This window comes from Scyliorhinus torazame, chromosome 9 (assembly GCF_047496885.1).
Source record: "Scyliorhinus torazame isolate Kashiwa2021f chromosome 9, sScyTor2.1, whole genome shotgun sequence".
Taxonomy (NCBI): domain Eukaryota; kingdom Metazoa; phylum Chordata; class Chondrichthyes; order Carcharhiniformes; family Scyliorhinidae; genus Scyliorhinus; species Scyliorhinus torazame.
Window position 1 is genome coordinate 21,220,648 of NC_092715.1, and position 24,450 is coordinate 21,245,097.

The 24,450-nt window shown below is 48.3% G+C and overlaps 1 protein-coding gene across 1 annotated transcript in view; it reads right to left on the reverse strand.

Moving 5' to 3' along the window:
• LOC140429958 (uncharacterized) overlaps positions 1–24,450 on the reverse strand; it is a 234,301-nt gene that overhangs the window by 128,284 nt on the left and 81,567 nt on the right. The window contains exon 6 of the mRNA XM_072517548.1: positions 16,252–16,451. Coding sequence (XP_072373649.1) covers positions 16,252–16,451 — 200 coding nt within the window. The remainder of the gene's footprint in view (positions 1–16,251; positions 16,452–24,450) is intronic.

The window sequence follows — 24,450 nt, forward strand, 5'->3', positions numbered from 1 at the left end:
GAATATACTCGGTTCAAAGGCAATGAGGAATGGGCTCAGGTCAAGGGCAATGAGGAATGTACTCCGTTCAAGGGCAATGAGGAATGGGCACAGTTGAAGGGCAATGAGGAATGGACTCGGTTCAAAGGCAATGAGGAATGGACTCGGTTCAAGGGCAATGAGTAATGGACTCGGTCCAAGGGCAATGAGGAATGTACTCCGTTCAAGGGCAATGAGGAATGGACTCGGTTCAAGGGCAATGAGGAATGGACTCAGTTCAAGGGCAATGAGGAATGGACTCGGTTCAAGGGCAATGAGGAATGGACTCAGTTCAAGGGCAATGAGGAATGGGCTCAGTTCAAGGTCAATGAGGAATGGGCACAGTTCAAGGGCAATGAGGAATGGGCTCAGTTCAAGGGCAATGAGGAATGAACTCAGTTCGAGGGCAGTGAGGAATGGAGTCAGTTCAAGGGCAATGAGGAATGGACTCAGTTCAAGGGCAATGAGGAATGGGCTCGGTTCAAGGGCAATGAGGAATGATCAGTTCAAGGGCAATGAAGAATGCGCTCAGTTCAAGTGCAATGAGGAATATATTCGGTTCAAAGGCAATGAGGAATGGGCTCAGGTCAAGGGCAATGAGGAATGTACTCCGTTCAAGGGCAATGAGAAATGGGCACAGTTGAAGGGCAATGAGGAATGGACTCGGTTCAAAGGCAATGAGGAATGGACTCGGTTCAAGTGCAATGAGTAATGGACTCGGTCCAAGGGCAATGAGGAATGTACTCCGTTCAAGGGCAATGAGGAATGGACTCGGTTCAAGGGCAATGAGGAATGGACTCAGTTCAAGGGCAATGAGGAATGGGCTCAGTTCAAGGGCAATGAGGAATGGGCTCGGTTCGAGGGCAATGAGAAATGGGCTCGGTTCAAGGGCAATGAGGAATGGACTCGGTACAAGGGCAATGAGGAATGGACTCAGTTCAAGGGCAATCAGGAATGGACTCGGTACAAGGGCAATGAGGAATGGACTCGGTACAAGGGCAATGACGAATGGGCTCGGTTCGAGGGCAATGAGAAATGGGCTCGGTTCAAGGGCAATGAGGAATGGACTCGGTACAAGGGCAATGAGGAATGGACTCAGTTCAAGGGCAATGAGGAATGGACTCGGTACAAGGGCAATGAGGAATGGACTCGGTACAAGGGCAATGAGGAACGGACTTGGTTCAAGGGCACTGAGGAATGGACTCAGTTCAAGGGCACTGAGGAATGGGCACAGTTCAAGGGCAATGAGGAATGGGCTCAGTTCAAGGGCAATGAGGAATGGACTTGGTTCAAGGGCAATGAGGAATGGGCTCAGTTCAAGGGCAATGAGGAATGCACTTGGTTCAAGGGCAATGAGGAATGGACTCAGTTCAAGGGCAATGAGGAATGGACTCAGTCCAAGGGCAATGAGGAATGGGCTCAGTTCCAGGGTCAATGAGGAATGGGCTCAGTGCAAGGGCAATGAGGAATGGAATCAGTTCAAGGGTCAAAGAGGAATGTACTCCGTTCAAGGGCAATGAGGAATGGGCTCCGTTCAAGGGCAATGAGGAATGGACTCGGTACAAGGGCAATGAGGTATGGACTTGGTTCAAGGGCACTGAGGAATGGACTCAGTTCAAGGGCAATGAGGAATGGACTTGGTTCAAGGGCACTGAGGAATGGACTCAGTTCAAGGGCACTGAGGAATGGGCACAGTTCAAGGGCAATGAGGAATGGGCTCAGTTCAAGGGCAATGAGGAATGGACTTGGTTCAAGGGCAATGAGGAATGGGCTCAGTTCAAGGGCAATGAGGAATGCACTTGGTTCAAGGGCAATGAGGAATGGACTCAGTTCAAGGGCAATGAGGAATGGACTCAGTCCAAGGGCAATGAGGAATGGGCTCAGTTCCAGGGCAATGAGAAATGGGCTCAGTTCAAGGGCAATGAGGAATGGGCACAGTTCAAGGGCAATGAGGAATGGGCTCAGTTCAAGGGCAATGAGGAATGGACGTTCAAGGGCAATGAGGAATGGACTCAGTTCAAGGGCAATGAGGAATGGACTCAGTCCAAGGGCAATCAGGAATGGGCTCAGTTCAAGGGCAATGAGGAATGGACTCAGTTCATGGGCAATGAGGAATGGACCCAGTTCAAGGGCAATGAGTAATGGGCTCAGTTCAAGGGCAATGAGGAATGGACTCAGTTCAAGGGTCAATGAGGAATGGGCTCAGTGCAAGGGCAATGAGGAATGGGCTCAGTTCAAGGGTCAAAGAGGAATGTACTCCGTTCAAGGGCAATGAGGAATGGGCACAGTTCAAGGGCAATGAGGAATGGACTCGGTTCAAGGGCAATGAGGAATGGACTCGGTTCAAGGGCAATGAGGAATGGACTCAGTTCAAGGGCAATGAGGAATGGTCTCAGTTCAAAGGCAATGAGGAATGGGCTCAGGTCAAGGGCAATGAGGAATGGACTCGGTTCAAGGGCAATGAGTAATGGACTCGGTCCAAGGGCAATGAGGAATGTACTCCGTTCAAGGGCAATGAGGAATGGACTCGGTTCAAGGGCAATGAGGAATGGACTCAGTTCAAGGGCAATGAGGAATGGGCTCAGTTCAAGGGCAATGAGGAATGGGCTCGGTTCGAGGGCAATGAGAAATGGGCTCGTTTCAAGGGCAATGAGGAATGGACTCGGTACAAGGGCAATGAGGAATGGACTCAGTTCAAGGGCAATGAGGAATGGACTCGGTACAAGGGCAATGAGGAATGGACTCGGTACAAGGGCAATGAGGAATGGGCTCGGTTCGAGGGCAATGAGAAATGGGTTCGGTTCAAGGGCAATGAGGAATGGACTCGGTACAAGGGCAATGAGGAATGGACTCAGTTCAAGGGCAATGAGGAATGGACTCGGTACAAGGGCAATGAGGAATGGACTCGGTACAAGGGCAATGAGGAACGGACTCGGTTCAAGGGCAATGAGGAATGGACTCGGTACAAGGGCAATGAGGAATGGGCACAGTTCAAGGGCAATGAGGAATGGGCTCAGTTGAAGGGCAATGAGGAATGGACTCGGTTCAAGGGCAATGAGGAATGGACTCAGTTCAAGGGCAATGAGGAATGGACTCAGTCAAAGGGCAATGAGGAATGGGCTCAGTTGCAGGGCAATGAGAAATGTGCTCAGATCAAGGGCAATGAGGAATGGGCTCAGTTCAAGGGCAATGAGGAATGGACTCGGTTCAAGGGCAATGAGCAATGGACTCAGTTCAAGGGCAATGAGGAATGGACTCAGTCCAAGGGCAATGAGGAATGGGCTCAGTTCAAGGGCAATGAGGAATGGACTCGGTACAAGGGCAATGAGGAATGGACTTGGTTCAAGGGCACTGATGAATGGACTCAGTTCAAGGGCAATGAGGAATGGGCACAGTTCAAGGGCAATGAGGAATGGGCTCAGTTCAAGGGCAATGAGGAATGGACTTGGTTCAAGGGCAATGAGGAATGGGCTCAGTTCAAGGGCAATGAGGAATGGACTTGGTTCAAGGGCAATGAGGAATGGACTCAGTTCAAGGGCAATGAGGAATGGACTCAGTCCAAGGGCAATGAGGAATGGGCTCAGTTCCAGGGCAATGAGAAATGGGCTCAGTTCAAGGGCAATGAGGAATGGGCACAGTTCAAGGGCAATGAGGAATGGGCTCAGTTCAAGGGCAATGAGGAATGGACTTGGTTCAAGGGCAATGAGGAATGGACTCAGTTCAAGGGCAATGAGGAATGGACTCAGTCCAAGGGCAATCAGGAATGGGCTCAGTTCAAGGGCAATGAGGAATGGACTCAGTTCATGGGCAATGAGGAATGGACCCAGTTCAAGGGCAATGAGTAATGGGCTCAGTTCAAGGGCAATGAGGAATGGACTCAGTTCAAGGGTCAATGAGGAATGGGCTCAGTGCAAGGGCAATGAGGAATGGAATCAGTTCAAGGGTCAAAGAGGAATGTACTCCGTTCAAGGGCAATGAGGAATGGGCTACGTTCAAGGGCAATGAGGAATGGAATCGGTACAAGGGCAATGAGGAATGGACTAGGTTCAAGGGCACTGAGGAATGGACTCAGTTCAAGGGCAATGAGGAATGGACTTGGTTCAAGGGCACTGAGGAATGGACTCAGTTCAAGGGCACTGAGGAATGGGCACAGTTCAAGGGCAATGAGGAATGGGCTCAGTTCAAGGGCAATGAGGTATGGACTTGGTTCAAGGGCAATGAGGAATGGGCTCAGTTCAAGGGCAATGAGGAATGCACTTGGTTCAAGGGCAATGAGGAATGGACTTGGTTCAAGGGCACTGAGGAATGGACTCAGTCCAAGGGCAATGAGGAATGGGCTCAGTTCCAGGGCAATGAGAAATGGGCTCAGTTCAAGGGCAATGAGGAATGGGCACAGTTCAAGGGCAATGAGGAATGGGCTCAGTTCAAGGGCAATGAGGAATGGACGTTCAAGGGCAATGAGGAATGGACTCAGTTCAAGGGCAATGAGGAATGGACTCAGTCCAAGGGCAATCAGGAATGGGCTCAGTTCAAGGGCAATGAGGAATGGACTCAGTTCATGGGCAATGAGGAATGGACCCAGTTCAAGGGCAATGAGTAATGGGCTCAGTTCAAGGGCAATGAGGAATGGACTCAGTTCAAGGGTCAATGAGGAATGGGCTCAGTGCAAGGGCAATGAGGAATGGACTCAGTTCAAGGGTCAAAGAGGAATGTACTCCGTTCAAGGGCAATGAGGAATGGGCACAGTTCAAGGGCAATGAGGAATGGGCTCGGTTCGAGGGCAATGAGGAATGGGCTCAGTTCAAGGGCAATGAGGAATGAGCTCGGTTCAAGGGCAATGAGGAATGGGCTCGGTTCAAGGGCAATGAGGAATGGGCTCAGTTCAAGCGCAATGAGGAATGAACTCGGTTCAACGGCAATGAGGAATGGGCTCAGTTCAAGGGCAATGAGGAATGGGCACAGTTCAAGGGCAATGAGGAATGGACTCGGTTCAAGGGCAATGAGGAATGGACTCGGTTCAAGGGCAATGAGGAATGGACTCAGTTCAAGGGCAACGAGGAATGGTCTCAGTTCAAGGGCAATGAGGAATGGGCTCAGGTCAAGGGCAATGAGGAATGGACTCAGTTCAAGGGCAATGAGGAATGTACTCCGTTCAAGGGCAATGAGGAATGGGCACAGTTCAAGGGCAATGAGGAATGGACTCGGTTCAAGGGCAATGAGGAATGGGCTCAGTTCAAGGGCAATGAGGAATGTAGTCCGTTCAAGGGCAATGAGGAATGGACTCGGTTCAAGGGCAATGAGGAATGGACTCAGTTCAAAGGCAATGAGGAATGGACTCGGTTCAAGGGCAATGAGGAATGGACTCAGTTCAAGGGCAATGAGGAATGGACTCAGTCAAAGGGCAATGAGGAATGGGCTCAGTTGCAGGGCAATGAGAAATGTGCTCAGATCAAGGGCAATGAGGAATGGGCTCAGTTCAAGGGCAATGAGGAATGGACTCGGTTCAAGGGCAATGAGCAATGGACTCAGTTCAAGGGCAATGAGGAATGGACTCAGTCCAAGGGCAATGAGGAATGGGCTCAGTTCAAGGGCAATGAGGAATGGACTCGGTACAAGGGCAATGAGGAATGGACTTGGTTCAAGGGCACTGAGGAATGGACTCAGTTCAAGGGCAATGAGGAATGGGCACAGTTCAAGGGCAATGAGGAATGGGCTCAGTTCAAGGGCAATGAGGAATGGACTTGGTTCAAGGGCAATGAGGAATGGGCTCAGTTCAAGGGCAATGAGGAATGGACTTGGTTCAAGGGCAATGAGGAATGGACTCAGTTCAAGGGCAATGAGGAATGGACTCAGTCCAAGGGCAATGAGGAATGGGCTCAGTTCCAGGGCAATGAGAAATGGGCTCAGTTCAAGGGCAATGAGGAATGGGCACAGTTCAAGGGCAATGAGGAATGGGCTCAGTTCAAGGGCAATGAGGAATGGACTTGGTTCAAGGGCAATGAGGAATGGACTCAGTTCAAGGGCAATGAGGAATGGACTCAGTCCAAGGGCAATCAGGAATGGGCTCAGTTCAAGGGCAATGAGGAATGGACTCAGTTCATGGGCAATGAGGAATGGACCCAGTTCAAGGGCAATGAGTAATGGGCTCAGTTCAAGGGCAATGAGGAATGGACTCAGTTCAAGGGTCAATGAGGAATGGGCTCAGTGCAAGGGCAATGAGGAATGGAATCAGTTCAAGGGTCAAAGAGGAATGTACTCCGTTCAAGGGCAATGAGGAATGGGCTCCGTTCAAGGGCAATGAGGAATGGACTCGGTACAAGGGCAATGAGAAATGGACTTGGTTCAAGGGCACTGAGGAATGGACTCAGTTCAAGGGCAATGAGGAATGGACTTGGTTCAAGGGCAATGAGGAATGGGCTCAGTTCAAGGGCAATGAGGAATGGGCTCAGTTCCTGGGCAATGAGAAATGGGCTCAGTTCAAGGGCAATGAGGAATGCACTTGGTTCAAGGGCAATGAGGAATGGACTCAGTTCAAGGGCAATGAGGAATGGACTCAGTCCAAGGGCAATGAGGAATGGGCTCAGTTCCAGGGCAATGAGAAATGGGCTCAGTTCAAGGGCAATGAGGAATGGGCACAGTTCAAGGGCAATGAGGAATGGGCTCAGTTCAAGGGCAATGAGGAATGGACGTTCAAGGGCAATGAGGAATGGACTCAGTTCAAGGGCAATGAGGAATGGACTCAGTCCAAGGGCAATCAGGAATGGGCTCAGTTCAAGGGCAATGATGAATGGACTCAGTTCATGGGCAATGAGGAATGGACCCAGTTCAAGGGCAATGAGTAATGGGCTCAGTTCAAGGGCAATGAGGAATGGGCACAGTTCAAGGGCAATGAGGAATGGACTCGGTTCAAGGGCAATGAGGAATGGACTCGGTTCAAGGGCAATGAGGAATGGACTCAGTTCAAGGGCAACGAGGAATGGTCTCAGTTCAAGGGCAATGAGGAATGGGCTCAGGTCAAGGGCAATGAGGAATGGACTCAGTTCAAGGGCAATGAGGAATGTACTCCGTTCAAGGGCAATGAGGAATGGGCACAGTTCAAGGGCAATGAGGAATGGACTCGGTTCAAGGGCAATGAGGAATGGGCTCAGTTCAAGGGCAATGAGGAATGTAGTCCGTTCAAGGGCAATGAGGAATGGACTCGGTTCAAGGGCAATGAGGAATGGACTCAGTTCAAAGGCAATGAGGAATGGACTCGGTTCAAGGGCAATGAGGAATGGACTCAGTTCAAGGGCAATGAGGAATGGACTCAGTCAAAGGGCAATGAGGAATGGGCTCAGTTGCAGGGCAATGAGAAATGTGCTCAGATCAAGGGCAATGAGGAATGGGCTCAGTTCAAGGGCAATGAGGAATGGACTCGGTTCAAGGGCAATGAGCAATGGACTCAGTTCAAGGGCAATGAGGAATGGACTCAGTCCAAGGGCAATGAGGAATGGGCTCAGTTCAAGGGCAATGAGGAATGGACTCGGTACAAGGGCAATGAGGAATGGACTTGGTTCAAGGGCACTGAGGAATGGACTCAGTTCAAGGGCAATGAGGAATGGGCACAGTTCAAGGGCAATGAGGAATGGGCTCAGTTCAAGGGCAATGAGGAATGGACTTGGTTCAAGGGCAATGAGGAATGGGCTCAGTTCAAGGGCAATGAGGAATGGACTTGGTTCAAGGGCAATGAGGAATGGACTCAGTTCAAGGGCAATGAGGAATGGACTCAGTCCAAGGGCAATGAGGAATGGGCTCAGTTCCAGGGCAATGAGAAATGGGCTCAGTTCAAGGGCAATGAGGAATGGGCACAGTTCAAGGGCAATGAGGAATGGGCTCAGTTCAAGGGCAATGAGGAATGGACTTGGTTCAAGGGCAATGAGGAATGGACTCAGTTCAAGGGCAATGAGGAATGGACTCAGTCCAAGGGCAATCAGGAATGGGCTCAGTTCAAGGGCAATGAGGAATGGACTCAGTTCATGGGCAATGAGGAATGGACCCAGTTCAAGGGCAATGAGTAATGGGCTCAGTTCAAGGGCAATGAGGAATGGACTCAGTTCAAGGGTCAATGAGGAATGGGCTCAGTGCAAGGGCAATGAGGAATGGAATCAGTTCAAGGGTCAAAGAGGAATGTACTCCGTTCAAGGGCAATGAGGAATGGGCTCCGTTCAAGGGCAATGAGGAATGGACTCGGTACAAGGGCAATGAGAAATGGACTTGGTTCAAGGGCACTGAGGAATGGACTCAGTTCAAGGGCAATGAGGAATGGACTTGGTTCAAGGGCAATGAGGAATGGGCTCAGTTCAAGGGCAATGAGGAATGGGCTCAGTTCCTGGGCAATGAGAAATGGGCTCAGTTCAAGGGCAATGAGGAATGCACTTGGTTCAAGGGCAATGAGGAATGGACTCAGTTCAAGGGCAATGAGGAATGGACTCAGTCCAAGGGCAATGAGGAATGGGCTCAGTTCCAGGGCAATGAGAAATGGGCTCAGTTCAAGGGCAATGAGGAATGGGCACAGTTCAAGGGCAATGAGGAATGGGCTCAGTTCAAGGGCAATGAGGAATGGACGTTCAAGGGCAATGAGGAATGGACTCAGTTCAAGGGCAATGAGGAATGGACTCAGTCCAAGGGCAATCAGGAATGGGCTCAGTTCAAGGGCAATGATGAATGGACTCAGTTCATGGGCAATGAGGAATGGACCCAGTTCAAGGGCAATGAGTAATGGGCTCAGTTCAAGGGCAATGAGGAATGGACTCAGTTCAAGGGTCAATGAGGAATGGGCTCAGTGCAAGGGCAATGAGGAATGGAATCAGTTCAAGGGTCAAAGAGGAATGTACTCCGTTCAAGGGCAATGAGGAATGGGCACAGTTCAAGGGCAATGAGGAATGGACTCGGTTCAAGGGCAATGAGGAATGGACTCGGTTCAAGGGCAATGAGGAATGGACTCAGTTCAAGGGCAATGAGGAATGGTCTCAGTTCAAGGGCAATGAGGAATGGGCTCAGGTCAAGGGCAATGAGGAATGGACTCAGTTCAAGGGCAATGAGGAATGTACTCCGTTCAAGGGCAATGAGGAATGGGCACAGTTCAAGGGCAATGAGGAATGGACTCGGTTCAAGGGCAATGAGGAATGGGCTCAGTTCAAGGGCAATGAGGAATGTACTCCGTTCAAGGGCAATGAGGAATGGACTCGGTTCAAGGGCAATGAGGAATGGACTCAGTTCAAAGGCAATGAGGAATGGACTCGGTTCAAAGGCAATGAGTAATGGACTCGGTTCAAGGGCAATGAGGAATGTACTCCGTTCAAGGGCAATGAGGAATGGACTCGGTTCAAGGGCAATGAGGAATGGACTCAGTTCAAGGGCAATGAGGAATGGGCTCGGTTCGAGGGCAATGAGAAATGGGCTCGGTTCAAGGGCAATGAGGAATGGACTCGGTACAAGGGCAATGAGGAAAGGACTCAGTTCAAGGGCAATGAGGAATGGACTCGGTACAAGGGCAATGAGGAATGGACTCGGTACAAGGGCAATGAGGAATGGACTCGGTTCAAGGGAAATGAGGAATGGACTCGGTACAAGGGCAATGAGGAATGGGCACAGTTCAAGGGCAATGAGGAATGGGCTCAGTTGAAGGCCAATGAGGAATGGACTCGGTTCAAGGGCAATGAGGAATGGACTCAGTTCAAGGGCAATGAGGAATGGACTCAGTCCAAGGGCAATGAGGAATGGGCTCAGTTGCAGGGCAATGAGAAATGGGCTCAGATCAAGGGCAATGAGGAATGGGCTCATTTCAAGGGCAATGAGGAATGGACTCGGTTCAAGGGCAATGATGAATGGACTCAGTTCAAGGGCAATGAGGAATGGACTCAGTCCAAGGGCAATGAGGAATGGACTCAGTTCAAGGGCAATGAGGAATAGACTCGGTACAAGGGCAATGAGGAACAGGCACAGTTCAAGGGCAATGAGGAATGGGCTCAGTTCAAGGGCAATGAGGAATGGACTTGGTTCAAGGGCAATGAGGAATGGACTCAGTTCAAGGGCAATGAGGAATGGGCTCAGTTCAAGTGCAATGAGGAATGGGCTCAGTTCAAGGGCAATGAGGAATGGGCTCAGTTCAAGTGCAATGAGGAATGGACTCGGTTCAAGGGCAATGAGGAATGGGCTCAGTTCAAGGGCAATGAGGAATGGGCTCAGTTCAAGGGCAATGAGGAATGGTCTCGGTTCAAGGGCAATGAGGAATGGGCTCAGTTCAAGGGCAAGGAGATTGGAGTCATTCAAGGGCAATGAGGAATGGGCTCAGTTCAAGGACAATGAGGAATGGGCTCAGTTCAAGGGCAATGAGGAATGAACTCAGTTCAAGGGTAATGAGGAATGGACTCAGTGCAAGGGCAATGAGGAATGGACTCAGTTCAAGGGCAACGAGAATGGACTCGGTTCAAGGGCAATGAGATTGGAGTCAGTTCAAGGGCAATGAGGAATGGACTCAGTTCAAGGGCAATGAGGAATGGACTCGGTTCAAGGGCAATGAGGAATGGGCTCAGTTCAAGGGCAATGAGGAATGGACTCAGTTCAAGGGCAATGAGGAATGGGCTCAGTTCAAGGGCAATGAGGAATGGGCTCAGTTCAAGGGCTATGAGGAGTGGATTCAGCACAAGGTCAATGAGGAATGAACTCAGTTCAAGGGCAATGAGGAATGGACTCAGTGCAAGGGCAATGAGGAATGGGCACAGTTCAAGGGCAATGAGGAATGGACTAGGTTCAAAGGCAATGAGGAATGGACTCGGTTCAAGGGCAATGAGTAATGGACTCGGTTCAAGGGCAATGAGGAATGTACTCCGTTCAAGGGCAATGAGGAATGGACTCGGTTCAAGGGCAATGAGGAATGGACTCAGTTCAAGGGCAATGAGGAATGGGCTCGGTTCGAGGGCAATGAGAAATGGGCTCGGTTCAAGGGCAATGAGGAATGGACTCAGTACAAGGGCAATGAGGAATGGACTCAGTTCAAGGGCAATGAGGAATGGACTCGGTACAAGGGCAATGAGGAATGGACTCGGTACAAGGGCAATGAGGAACGGACTCGGTTCAAGGGCAATGAGGAATGGACTCGGTACAAGGGCAATGAGGAATGGGCACAGTTCAAGGGCAATGAGGAGTGGGCTCAGTTGAAGGGCAATGAGGAATAGACTCGGTTCAAGGGCAATCAGGAATGGACTCAGTTGAAGGGCAATGAGGAATGGACTCGGTTCAAGGGCAATCAGGAATGGACTCGGTTCAAGGGCAATCAGGAATGGACTCAGTTCAAGGGCAATGAGGAATGGGCTCAGTTGCAGGGCAATGAGAAATGTGCTCAGATCAAGGGCAATGAGGAATGGGCTCAGTTCAAGGGCAATGAGGAATGGGCTCGGTTCAAGGGCAATGAGGAATGGACTCGGTTCAAGGGCAATGAGGAATGGACTCAGTTCAAGGGCAATGAGGAATGGACTCAGTCCAAGGGCAATGAGGAATGGGGTCAGTTCAAGGGCAATGAGGAATGGACTCGGTACAAGGGCAATGAGGAACGGGCACAGTTCAAGGGCAATGAGGAATGGGCACAGTTCAAGGGCAATGAGGAATGGGCTCGGTACAAGGGCAATGAGGAACGGACTCGGTTCAAGGGCAATGAGGAATGGACTCGGTACAAGGGCAATGAGGAATGGGCACAGTTCAAGGGCAATGAGGAATGGGCTCAGTTGAAGGGCAATGAGGAATGGACTCGGTTCAAGGGCAATCAGGAATGGACTCAGTTCAAGGGCAATGAGGAATGGACTCAGTCAAAGGGCAATGAGGAATGGGCTCAGTTGCAGGGCAATGAGAAATGTGCTCAGATCAAGGGCAATGAGGAATGGGCTCAGTTCAAGGGCAATGAGGAATGGGCTCGGTTCAAGGGCAATGAGGAATGGACTCGGTTCAAGGGCAATGAGGAATGGACTCAGTTCAAGGGCAATGAGGAATGGACTCAGTCCAAGGGCAATGAGGAATGGGGTCAGTTCAAGGGCAATGAGGAATGGACTCAGTCCAAGGGCAATGAGGAATGGGCTCAGTTCCAGGGCAATGAGAAATGGGCTCAGTTCAAGGGCAATGAGGAATGGGCACAGTTCAAGGGCAATGAGGAATGGGCTCAGTTCAAGGGCAATGAGGAATGGACTTCGTTCAAGGGCAATGAGGAATGGACTCAGTTCAAGGGCAATGAGGAAAGGACTCAGTCCAAGGGCAATGAGGAATGGGCTCAGTTCAAGGGCAATGAGGAATGGACTCAGTTCATGCGCAATGAGGAATGGACCCAGTACAAGGGCAATGAGTAATGGGCTCAGTTCAAGGGCAATGAGGAATGGACTCAGTTCAAGGGTCAATGAGGAATGGGCTCAGTGCAAGGGCAATGAGGAATGGACTCAGTTCAAGGGTCAAAGAGGAATGTACTCCGTTCAAGGGCAATGAGGAATGGGCACAGTTCAAGGGCAATGAGGAATGGATTCGGTTCAAGGGCAATGAGGAATGGACTCGGTTCAAGGGCAATGAGGAATGGACTCAGTTCAAGGGCAATGAGGAATGGTCTCAGTTCAAGGGCAATGAGGAATGGGCTCAGGTCAAGGGCAATGAGGAATGGACTCAGTTCAAGGGCAATGAGGAATGTACTCCGTTCAAGGGCAATGAGGAATGGGCACAGTTCAAGGGCAATGAGGAATGGACTCGGTTCAAGGGCAATGAGGAATGGACTCGGTTCAAGGGCAATGAGTAATGGACTCGGTTCAAGGGCAATGAGGAATGGACTCAGTTCAAGGGCAATGAGGAATGGGCTCAGATCAAGGGCAATGGGGAATGGGCTCGGTTCGAGGGCAATGAGTAATGGGCTCGGTTCAAGGGCAATGAGGAATGGACTCGGTACAAGGGCAATGAGGAATGGACTCAGTTCAAGGGCAATGAGGAATGGATTTGGTACAAGGGCAATGAGGAATGGACTCGGTACAAGGGCAATGAGGAATGGACTCGGTTCAAGGGAAATGAGGAATGGACTCGGTACAAGGGCAATGAGGAATGGGCACAGTTCAAGGGCAATGAGGAATGGGCTCAGTTGAAGGGCAATGAGGAATGGACTCGGTTCAAGGGCAATGAGGAATGGACTCAGTTCAAGGGCAATGAGGAATGGACTCAGTCCAAGGGCAATGAGGAATGGGCTCAGTTGCAGGGCAATGAGAAATGGGCTCAGATCAAGGGCAATGAGGAATGGGCTCAGTTCAAGGGCAATGAGGAATGGACTCGGTTCAAGGGCAATGATGAATGGACTCAGTTCAAGGGCAATGAGGAATGGACTCAGTCCAAGGGCAATGAGGAATGGACTCAGTTCAAGGGCAATGAGGAATAGACTCGGTACAAGGGCAATGAGGAACGGGCACAGTTCAAGGGCAATGAGGAATGGGCTCAGTTCAAGGGCAATGAGGAATGGACTCAGTTCAAGGGCAATGAGGAATGGACTCAGTTCAAGGGCAATGAGGAGTGGGCTCAGTTCAAGGGCTATGAGGAATGGACTCGGTTCAAGGGCAATGAGGAATGGGCTCGGTTCAAGGGCAATGAGGAGTGGACTCGGTTCAAGTGCAATGAGGAATGGGCTCAGTTCAAGGGCAATGAGGAATGGGCTCAGTTCCAGGGCAATGAGAAATGTACTCCGTTCAAGGGCAATGAGGAATCGACTCAGTTCAAGGGCAATGAGGAATCGACTCGGTTCAAGGGCAATGAAATTGGAGTCAGTTCAAGGGCAATGAGGAATGGGCTCAGTTCAAGGGCAACGAGGAATGGGCTCAGTTCAAGGGCAATGAGGAATGGACTCAGTTCAAGGGCAATGAGGAATGGGCTCAGTTCAATGGCAATGAGGAATGGACTCAGTTCAAGGGCAATGAGGAATGGGCTCAGTTCAAGTGCAATGAGGAATGGACTCGGTTCAAGGGCAATGAGGAATGGACTCAGTTCAAGGGCAATGAGGAATGGGCTCAGTTCAAGTGCAATGAGGAATGGACTTGATTCAAGGGCAATGAGGAATGGACTCTGTTCAAGGGCAATGAGGAATGGGCTCAGTTCAAGGGCAATGAGGAATGGGCTCAGTTCAAGGGCAATGAGGAATGGTCTCGGTTCAAGGGCAATGAGGAATGGGCTCAGTTCAAGGGCAAGGAGATTGGAGTCATTCAAGGGCAATGAGGAATGGGCTCAGTTCAAGGGCAATGAGGAATGGGCTCAGTTCAAGGGCAATGAGGAATGAACTCAGTTCAAGGGTAATGAGGAATGGACTCAGTGCAAGGGCAATGAGGAATGGACTCAGTTCAAGGGCAACGAGAAGTGGACTCGGTTCAAGGGCAATGAGATTGGAGTCAGTTCAAGGGCAATGAGGAATGGACTCAGTTCAAGGGCAATGAGGAATGGACTCGGTTCAAGGGCAATGAGGAATGGGCTCAGTTCAAGGGCAATGAGGAATGGACTCAGTTCAAGGGCAATGGGGAATGGGCTCAGTTCAAGGGCAATGAGGAATGGGCTCAGTTCAAGGGCTATGAGGAATGGATTCAGCACAAGGTCAATGAGGAATGAACTCAGTTCAAGGGCAATGAGGAATGGACGCAGTGCAAGGGCAATGAGGAATGGACTCAGTTCAAGGGCAATGAGGAGTGGACTCGGTTCAAGGGCAATGAGATTGGAGTCAGTTCAAGGGCAATGAGGAATGGACTCAGTTCAAGGGCAATGAGGAATGGACTCGGTTCAAGGGCAATGAAATTGGAGTCAGTTCAAGGGCAATGAGGAATGGGCTCAGTTCAACGGCAACGAGGAATGGGCTCAGTTCAAGGGCAATGAGGAATGGACTCAGTTCAAGGGCAATGAGGAGTGGGCTCAGTTCAATGGCAATAAGGAATGGGCTCAGTTCAAGGGCAATGAGGAATGGATTCAGTTCAAGGGCAATGAGGAATGGACTCGGTTCAAGGGCAATGAGATTGGAGTCAGTTCAAGGGCAATGAGGAATGGGCTCAGCCCAAGGGCAATGAGGAATGGGCAATGAATGCTGGCTGTGCCAGCAATGCCACCTTTCATGAGAGGACAAAGAAAAAAATGTTCAACAATGGGGGAGCCCAGCACAAAGGATGGAACTCACCCATCTGCGACTAGATCCCGTGGCATGTTTACCGCTGCGAAGGCCGGCAGAATACCACGCCATATCCTCTGACGCCGACCTCATTAACTATGCCCCCGGGTATTTAACGCTGTATTCCGTGATGGGGCAGACATGATGGCAAGTGTTACACTATCATATCTGGATACCATATTGAAAAGGTGCCTAACATCACTGTCCCACCATTGAAGAAATAAGATTGATCCCCTGAGGAAAAAGAGATGGAACTCCAGGAGCACTCTGAGACTGGATGGACCTTCTCTATGGCACTGAAGCTGCAAGGATCGCCTGATAAATGTTTCCCCCACCTGCTGCTGTGGTGGTCTGGGTTCCAGGGGTGCTGGCGGCTTCCATCCCAGACTCCGGAGGCAGCCCCAGGCATTGTGCAGGTGAGTCCCAACATCTGTATGCACATTGTTCCAGATATGTTCTGGACTGGCGTGTTTTCTTGCTGGCACGGCGAATCAGGAGTCGGGGGCAAAGATTCTGGTCGGGCCTTCATCTGCTCCCCAGTAGTGGGATGCAAATCAGTTTCACTCCAGTCCGCCATTGCAGGCACCAGCAGAAGATGCCATGGGAAATTCACACCGACGTGAAACCGATTTCCCGCCAAATAGTGCCCACCAGCCCCCCACTGAACTCATTGAAGGGGCCATGGGGGAATTCAGCTCCAAGCTGTTTGCAATTCGATTCAGCCAGAAGTGCCAAGTGGATGATCCATCTTGGCCTCCCTTTAAGGTCCCAATCATCACAGATGCCAGTCTTCAGTCAACTCAGTTCCCTCCACGTGATATCAAGAAACAGCTGAAGGCAACAGCTATGGCCCTGACAATATGCCAGCAATAGTACTGAAGATTTATGCTCCAGATCTTGCCATGCCCCTAGCGTCCAGTACAACTACAACACTGGCATCTATCCGAATGACTCCCATGCCTGAATCCCCAAAATACATCCTTTACTCACAAAGGCTGTGCGCAGAGCTCTTAAATCTACCCCAAGTTTGTGCTCGTTCTCACCTGGTAAATTCCCTGTAGCTTTGTCCTTGTTGCAACCAGGTGGGATTCTGCTCCAGTTTTAGGTGGAAGTACCTGCGACTTGTGTCTGATTTGTGAAGGACATTTTCTGTAGCCCGTCGTTTAGTACTCATGAGGGAGGATGGGTCATCCGACTGAGTCATTACCAAAAGAAGGAAACCACTGACCATAGAGGTAGATTCCTGCGGAGGACAAAGCAGTGGAGTGATTTGTTATAGGTACATCTTAAATGTTTGTTGACATAAGGACATAAAGAAGACCCAGAACAAAAAATGGCACATTGTCAAGAACTCTGTTCTGTCCACCTCCGTATACTGACACTATTGTGTACTTCCCGACCACATCACATGGTGTTCATCCACTTTAGAGATAATATAGTGCCTTTCTCCCTAACTCTCTGACAATTTAACAATGCGCTAATAACTCTCTGATGCCTAAATCCACCCGCTGAAAAGATAGATTCATGGAGCTTTACAGGATAGAAAGATGCCCTTCTGCCCATCGTGTCTGCACTGGACTTCAATATCTATTCTAATCCCATTTTCCAGCACTAGTCCAACTGATTTCATGAAGCCAATTCCCCTCAACCAATTTTCACCTTTTCACTATCCTTTAAGAAATGCACACAGTAAATATACTTTTTTGTTTAAAAAAAAATCAACACACGCAAGCAGATGTAATAATATAGTCCATTTTTGTTCTTCTTCCTCCAACTGAAATTCATCTCGGTTGACAGTCTCTTTGAACAAGAAGGCCTCTGCACGATCCGTCCATTTCTCTACGTCTCGGCATTTCTCCTTAAAGTCAGATACTTTAGTTCAATCTGATCACAGAGTCCCTTGCAATTCTCCAACTTAGGAGCATTGGTTATCACAGCTTTCAAGCAGTCAAATGCCTGTTGAAACTCCATTGTCCACTGGAATTTGTTACACTTCTTGAGTAAGTCCGTCAGTGGCACAAACGCGCTACAAAACCTTTGCACAAATGTTCGATCAAATCCACTCATGCCAAGAAATCGCATTATTTCCCTTCGTCTTGAGGGTATCGGAAACTCCTCAATAACTGTTGGTTTCAGATCTCGTGTGACCATTCGACCCTGTCCGATTGTATGGCCAAGGAAAGAGACTTGGGCTTTTCCAAATTCACTTTTGGCTAGGTTTATCACCAAACCCACCTCCTGAAGTCGTTCGAATAACTCCATCAGATGTTTCAAATGTTCTGTCCATGTCTGGCTGAAAATTACCAGGTCGTCACTGTATACCGCACAATTGGGTAATCCTGAAACAACTTTGTTAGTTAACCGTTGAAATGTGGCTGGTGCGTTTTTCACGTCAAATGGCATACTTTGAATTGGTATATACCATCTGGAGTCACAAAAGCGGAAATCTCCTTCGCCTTTCGGATAAAGGTACCTGCCAGTGACCTTTAAGTAAATCCAGTTTGGAAATAAAAGCTGATTGTCCCACTTTCTCAATGCAATCCTCCAAACGTGGGATAGGATAAGAGTCCGTTCTTGTAACTGCATTAACCTTTTTATAGTCCACACACAACCGTTGGGTACCATCTGGTTTTGGTACCATCACTATGGGTGAGCTCCATTGGCTGCAATCCACTTCAATTATGCCATTTTTAAGCATACTCTCAATCTCTTTGTTAACCTGTGCCAATTTTAAAGGGTTAAGTCTATCTGGATGTTGTTTGATTGGAACAGCATTTCCTACATCTACACACTGTATAGCCATTTTAGTACTTCCTAATTTATCTCCACAAACCTGCCCATGTGATATCAATAACTCTTTCAGGTCAGTCCGTTTTTCCTCTGGAAGGTAACCCAACAATTTATCCCAATTTTTAAGAACATCCTTGTTTTCCAATTTAATTTGAGGTATGTCAAAATCACCACCTGGATTTGGTTTGTCACTTTGAGTTAGAATCATTAAAACCGCCTCCTTTTTCTCTCCTTCCCTTTCAAAGTACCCTTTAAGCATATTCACATGACACACTCGGTGAGTTTTTACCACATAATTACCTCACTTAATTTTCACTCAATCTGATAAGGTCCACAAAACCTTGCTTTTAAAGGTTCACCTACCACTGGTAACAACACTAAAACTTTATCTCCAATGGCAAAACTACGAACTTTAGATTTATTGTCCGCTACCCGTTTCATCACATTTTGTGCAATTTTTAAATGTTGTCTAGCCAATTCACCTACTCTATTTAATCGTTCCCTGAAATGTGACGTAATCCAATAATGTAATTTCTGATTTCTCACCCACCAATTTTTCCTTAATCAATTTAAGTGGTCCTCTTACCTCATGACCAAAAATTAGTTCAAAAGGACCAAATTTGGTTGACACATTAGGTGCATCCCTAATTGCAAACAGTACGAATGGAATTCCTTTATCCCAATCCTCTGGATAATCGTGATAATACGTCCTCAACATTGTCTTTAATGTCTGATGCCACCTTTCTAACGCTCCCTGTGATTCTGGATGGTACACAGTTGATTTAAATTGTTTTATTCCTAAGCGATCCATAACTTCTTTGAATAACCTTGAAGTAAAATTTGATCCTTGATCCGATTGTATTTCTGTGGGTAGTCCATATCTAGTAAAGAATTTAAGTATCTCCTTCACAATCTTTTCAGCGGTAATATTACGTACTGGAATGGCCTCTGGAAACCTAGTAGACACAACCATTATAGTCAAAAGATATTGATTCCCACTTTTTGTTTTAGGAAGTGGTCCTACGCAATCAATTAGGACCCTTGTAAAAGGTTCCTCAAATGCTGGAATGGGTATTAAGGGCACTGCTTGAGGTTTCCCTATCACTTGACTTGTGTGACATGATTGGCAAAATTTAACTACATCTTTATGTAGTCCAGGCTAATAAAAATGTTTTGGGATTTTAGCTTGAGTTTTCCTTATTCCCAAATGACCTCCCACTGGTACCTCATGTGCAACTCGCAACACTTCCTTTCTATACCCTACTGGCAATACTACTTGATGAACTTCTGCCCACTTTTCATCCGCCTGCATATGTAAAGGTCTCCATTTTCTCATGAAGACATCACTTTTACGGTAATAACAGTCTGGTATACACTCAGATTACTCTTCTGTGTATGCTTTCTGATACATCCGGTTTATTTCTACATCTTTCTGTTGTAACTCTGCCAATTTTCCCGAACTAAAAATATCCGCCTCATCCTCCACCTGTTCTTGTTCTTTTTCAACCATCTGATCAAAAATCGTTTCTGATAATTGCACTTCAACTTCATCTTCACTCTTTGATTTCTCCTCTTGTCTTAACCTGTGACTTTGCAACCTTGTTACTACACAATCCGGAAAAATCCCAGGATATTCGTCCTTCAACACTTCAGTTGTCTGATTTTCCACTGGCTTATCAACCACAGTAGGCATCACTCCCACCTGCATTCCAGCTATATCATTACCCAAGATAAACTGTATTCCTGGACAAGATAGTTTCTCTATTACTCCTACTACCACCTCAACTCACTTCACTGGACTTTCCAACCTTACCTTATATAATGGAACACTACTCCTTTCACCCTGAATTCCACATATTACCACCTTTTCTGGCAATATTCTTCCCAAACGACATAACTCCTCATCTCTTACCATTAAAGATTGACTAGCTCCCGTATCTCTTAAAATTGTGACTTCTTTACCTGCTCCTCCTGATGCACATGAGTAAACTTTACCCATACAAGTAAATTCTTTCAAGAGATCTGGCACCTTCTTATCAATCGCCTCTTGATCAGGCTGTACAATCTTTTGCACCACCTTCGCTTCACTTGTGCTTTCCTTTACCACTTTAACAAACCCCACTGTCTTATCCTGTTTTACCACATCGGCCTTCCCAGTGCTTTTCTTCAACCACCAACACTGTGACTTTACATGGCCTAGTTTATTACAATGAAAACATTTGAAAATTTTCATTTCTTTTCCACCGTCCTGGATTTCTTTTTTCGTCTGAGGTACACGCTCTTTATTATCTCCCATCAGATCACCTTTACCTTTACCACTTGAGTATTTATCATATCCACAGTTTCTATCCCTCACAGGCTGAAACTGATGTTGGAAACCAAGCTTTGATGAATGGACTAATTCATAATCGTCGGCCATTTCTGCTGCTAATCTCGCAGTTTTAACCCTCTGCTCTTCCACATGAGTTCTCACTACATCAGGAATTGAATTTTTAAACACCTCCAAAAGTATAATTTCTCTGATAGCTTCATACGTTTGGTCTATTTTCAAAGCCCTTATCCACTTATCAAAATTACTCTGTTTGAGCTTTTCAAACTCTATGTAAATTTGACCAAATTCTTTCCTTAAATTTCTAAACCTTTGTCTGTAGGCTTCAGGCACTAGTTCATATGCACCTAAGATGGATTTTTTCACCTCCTCATATTTCCCAGATACCTCCTCCGGTAGGGATGCAAATACTTCACAAGCCCTACCTATCAGCTTTGTTTGAATCAGTAATACCCACATGTCCTGCGGCCATTTCATTTGTTTAGCTACCTTCTCAAATTAAATGAAAAAGGCTTCAACCTCCTTCTCATCAAACCTTGGCAATGCTTGGACATATTTAAATAGGTCCCCACCAAGCCTTCGACTTTGACCTCTTTCTCACTATCCTCATCACTATCATCCAACTGTACGTTTCCCTTTACATCTGCCAATTTTAACTGACTGTCTTGTTTCATGGCCATTTTCCAAAGTTCAAACTCTCTTTATCTTTTTCCCTGATCTGTATCTCCCTTTCTCTTTCTTTTCGTTCTGCTAGGGCTATTCTTTCTTTTCTCCTTTCTTCTCTCTCCTTTTCTTTTTCCTTTCTCTCTCTTTCTCTTTCTTTTTCTGCTCTCTCCTCTCTTTCGTATTCAAGCTGCTTTAATTCTTTCTCATGTTCCATTTGTTCAATTGGTAACTGAATTTTTGCCATTTCCAATGAGTCAATCTATCTCAGGCAACTTTAACTGCTTAGCCACCGCCATAATTACCTCATCTTTTCGCATTTTGGCAGGTGGTGTTAACTGAAATGTTTTTGTCAAATCTAACAGTCTGTTTTTAGTCTCTGTCCGTAAGGTACTGCGTGTGACCGTCTCCACCCCCAAAATCTTCAGAGCCTCTGAAAGAGCCATTGTCCACAACATACTCCCCACTTAAACTGAAATACCACACCTGAAAAGCAACCACAATATGCTCACCCCTCTCTGTCTTTAAGTTCACTAAGCCAATCCAATAGATAGACTTTTATCCCGGACGAGCCCCCAATATGTTATGGGCCAGGGTTTAGAGAACCCCAAAGTGTATCATGGATTCACCTGACCCACAACTTTTAATAGATTGTGGTATGGGGAGCACACGGCCCACTCTACAGCTTTGGTACAGCAGAAATGGAAAGGTATTTTTTAAAGCAAAACAATGTTTATTCTCTGAACTCAAGTTAACCTTTTTAAAACATACAGTGAACATCTTAGCAACCATTAATTCAAATACAACCCCCAAAGAATACAACACTAAGTAATCCTTAAGCGGTCCTTTTAACATCCATAAGACTTAAAAAAGAACTTTTAACAGAAGCACATCAGGTTAAAGTCACTACTGAGAGCAGTTATTAGCTTTAAATCACCAAAGGATCGATTTACAGTTTTTAGATTATAGAGAGAGAGACTAATACCCCTTCTGGCTGTGACTGTAGCTATCCAGCTCTGAAAAAGAAACTAAAACACATCTTGCAGCAAACAGCCTAAAACAAAAGTAAAAAGCTGACAGACAACCCAGCTCCACCCACAATCTGACATCACTGATAAACACCCATTTCTTAAAGGTACATTTCTTAAACACCCATTTCTTAAAGGTACTCTCACATGACAGCAGCACTTCACTTCCTGAAGTCAATGACTAGCTCCTTAGTTTTGCTGACATTGAGGGAGAGATTGTTGTCGTTACACCACTCCACTAGGCTCTCTATCTCCCTCCTGTACTCTGACTCATCGTTGTTTGAGACCCGACCCCGTGTCATCAGAAAACTTGTAGATGGAGTTGGAGCCAAATCGTGCCTCGCAGCCGTGTGAGTATAGAAGTGTATATTAGTGTAGAAGATTGTAGTTTAGTCGGGCAGTATGGTCGGCACGGGCTTGGAGGGCCGAAGGGCCTGTTCCTGTGCTGTACATTTCTTTGTTCTTTGTTCTTTGTATAGGGAGTACAGTAGGGGCTACGTACGCAGCCTTGTGGAGCCCCGGTATTGAGGACTATTGTGGAGGAGGTGTTGTCGTTTATCCTTACTGATTGTGGGTCTGTGGGTCAGCAAAGTAGAGAGGCTGAGAAATTTAGGGAGGGAATGCCAGAGCTTAGTGCTGAGGCAACTGGGGGTATGGCCACTGTGGTAAACCACTGTTGTACCTCTGTTAGAGGATGTACGGTAGAACCTGCACTTCAGGTTCGCCTGTAGCCCCTACCTGCTGGCTCCGCCCAGGAGGCAGGGTATAAATAAGCGTGTCCGCCGGCTCGCAGCCATTTCGCCAGCTGCTGTGGGAGGCCACACATCTGATAGCAATAAAGCTTCAGTTTGGATTCAACTATCGTCTTTTGTCCAATTGATCGTGCCTCAATTTATTCCGATCAGTTTCTAAGGATGAACCTCCATATTAAACCGGATCGCCTGCAGCTGGATCCGCACTCAAGCGACACCAGAAAGGACTTCCAGCACTGGCTAGCTTTCTTTGAAGCGTATATCAACGCGGCACAAACCCCTGTTCCGGAGACTTAGAAGATCCAGATTGAATATTCCAGGTTGAACCCCAAAGTCCTCCCACTAATCCAGGATGCGCCGAACTACGCCAAAGCCATGACTCGAATCAAGAACAACTACGAGCAGAAGACGAACACGCTCTTCGCCAGGCACGCACTCACCACTCGCTCTCAACTACCTGGTGAGTCCATAGAAGACTTCCAGAGGGCCCTAATCCCACTAGTCTGGGACTGTGACTGCCAGGACATCACGGCCAAGGAGCACTCAGACCTCCTTATGCGGGACGCCTTTGTGACTGGAATTGGGTCAGATATCATATGCCAACGGCTCCTAGAAGGGGCACGCGCGACCTCGCAGAGACTAAAACGCTAGCACTCTCCATGATGGTCACCCTGCGCAACGTCCAGTCCTACGCCCCCAACCGCCCGGCCCAACCCTCCTACGCTTCGTGGACCCCACAGACATTCGCCCAAGCAGGTGCGCTGCCCACCCAATACTCCTGCGTTACACGCCAGCCAGCGTTGCCCGGCCCGCGTGCCCTTTGTAAAGCCTGCGGGAAGAAGGCCACTTCGCCGCGGTGTGTCAGGCCCGCTCAGTAGCCGCTATCGCCCCCACCCCCCCCCCGTCATGGACAATGGGCGCCGCCATCTCCTCCACCCCCCAGACCACGTGCGACCAGTGGGCACCGCCATCTTCCCCTCCGCACAACACGTGCGTTTCATGGGTGCCACCATCTTGTTCCACCCCGCAACGTGCCTTCCATGGGCGCCACCATTCTGTAACCCTCAAGAACTTCGGGCGCCACCATCTTGTCTATCCCTCAGCACATGGGCACCACCGGCGTTCCAGGACCGGAGCTCAACGGCCGCCCCATTACCCGACGACTAACCAAGGCTCGCCTCCATGTCAATCGACCAGTCTCGCCCGCATAACCTGACCAACGCATCCACCAGCGTGAAAGTCGACGGCCATGTAACCTCCTGCCTGCTGGACTCCGGGAGCACTGAAAGCCTCATACACCCGGATACGGTAAGGCGCTGCTCCCTCACGATACACCCCGCCAATCAAAAAATCTCCCTGGCCTCCGGATCCTATTGCGTAGCAATCCAGGGGTACTGAACGGTCACGCTCACGGTCCAGGGCGTAGAATTCCACGGCTTCCGCCTCTACGTTCTCCCTAACCTTTGCGCTGCACTAATCCTCGGCCTGGATTTCCAGTGTAACCTCCAGAGCCTAACCCTGAAATTCGGAGGGCCCTTACCACCCCTTACTGTGTGCGGCCTCGCGACCCTAAAGGTCGACCCACCTTCCCTCTTTGCCAATCTAACTGCAGATTGCAAACCCGCCGCCACCAGGAGCAGACGGTACAGCACCCAGGACAAGACCTTCATCAGGTCCGAA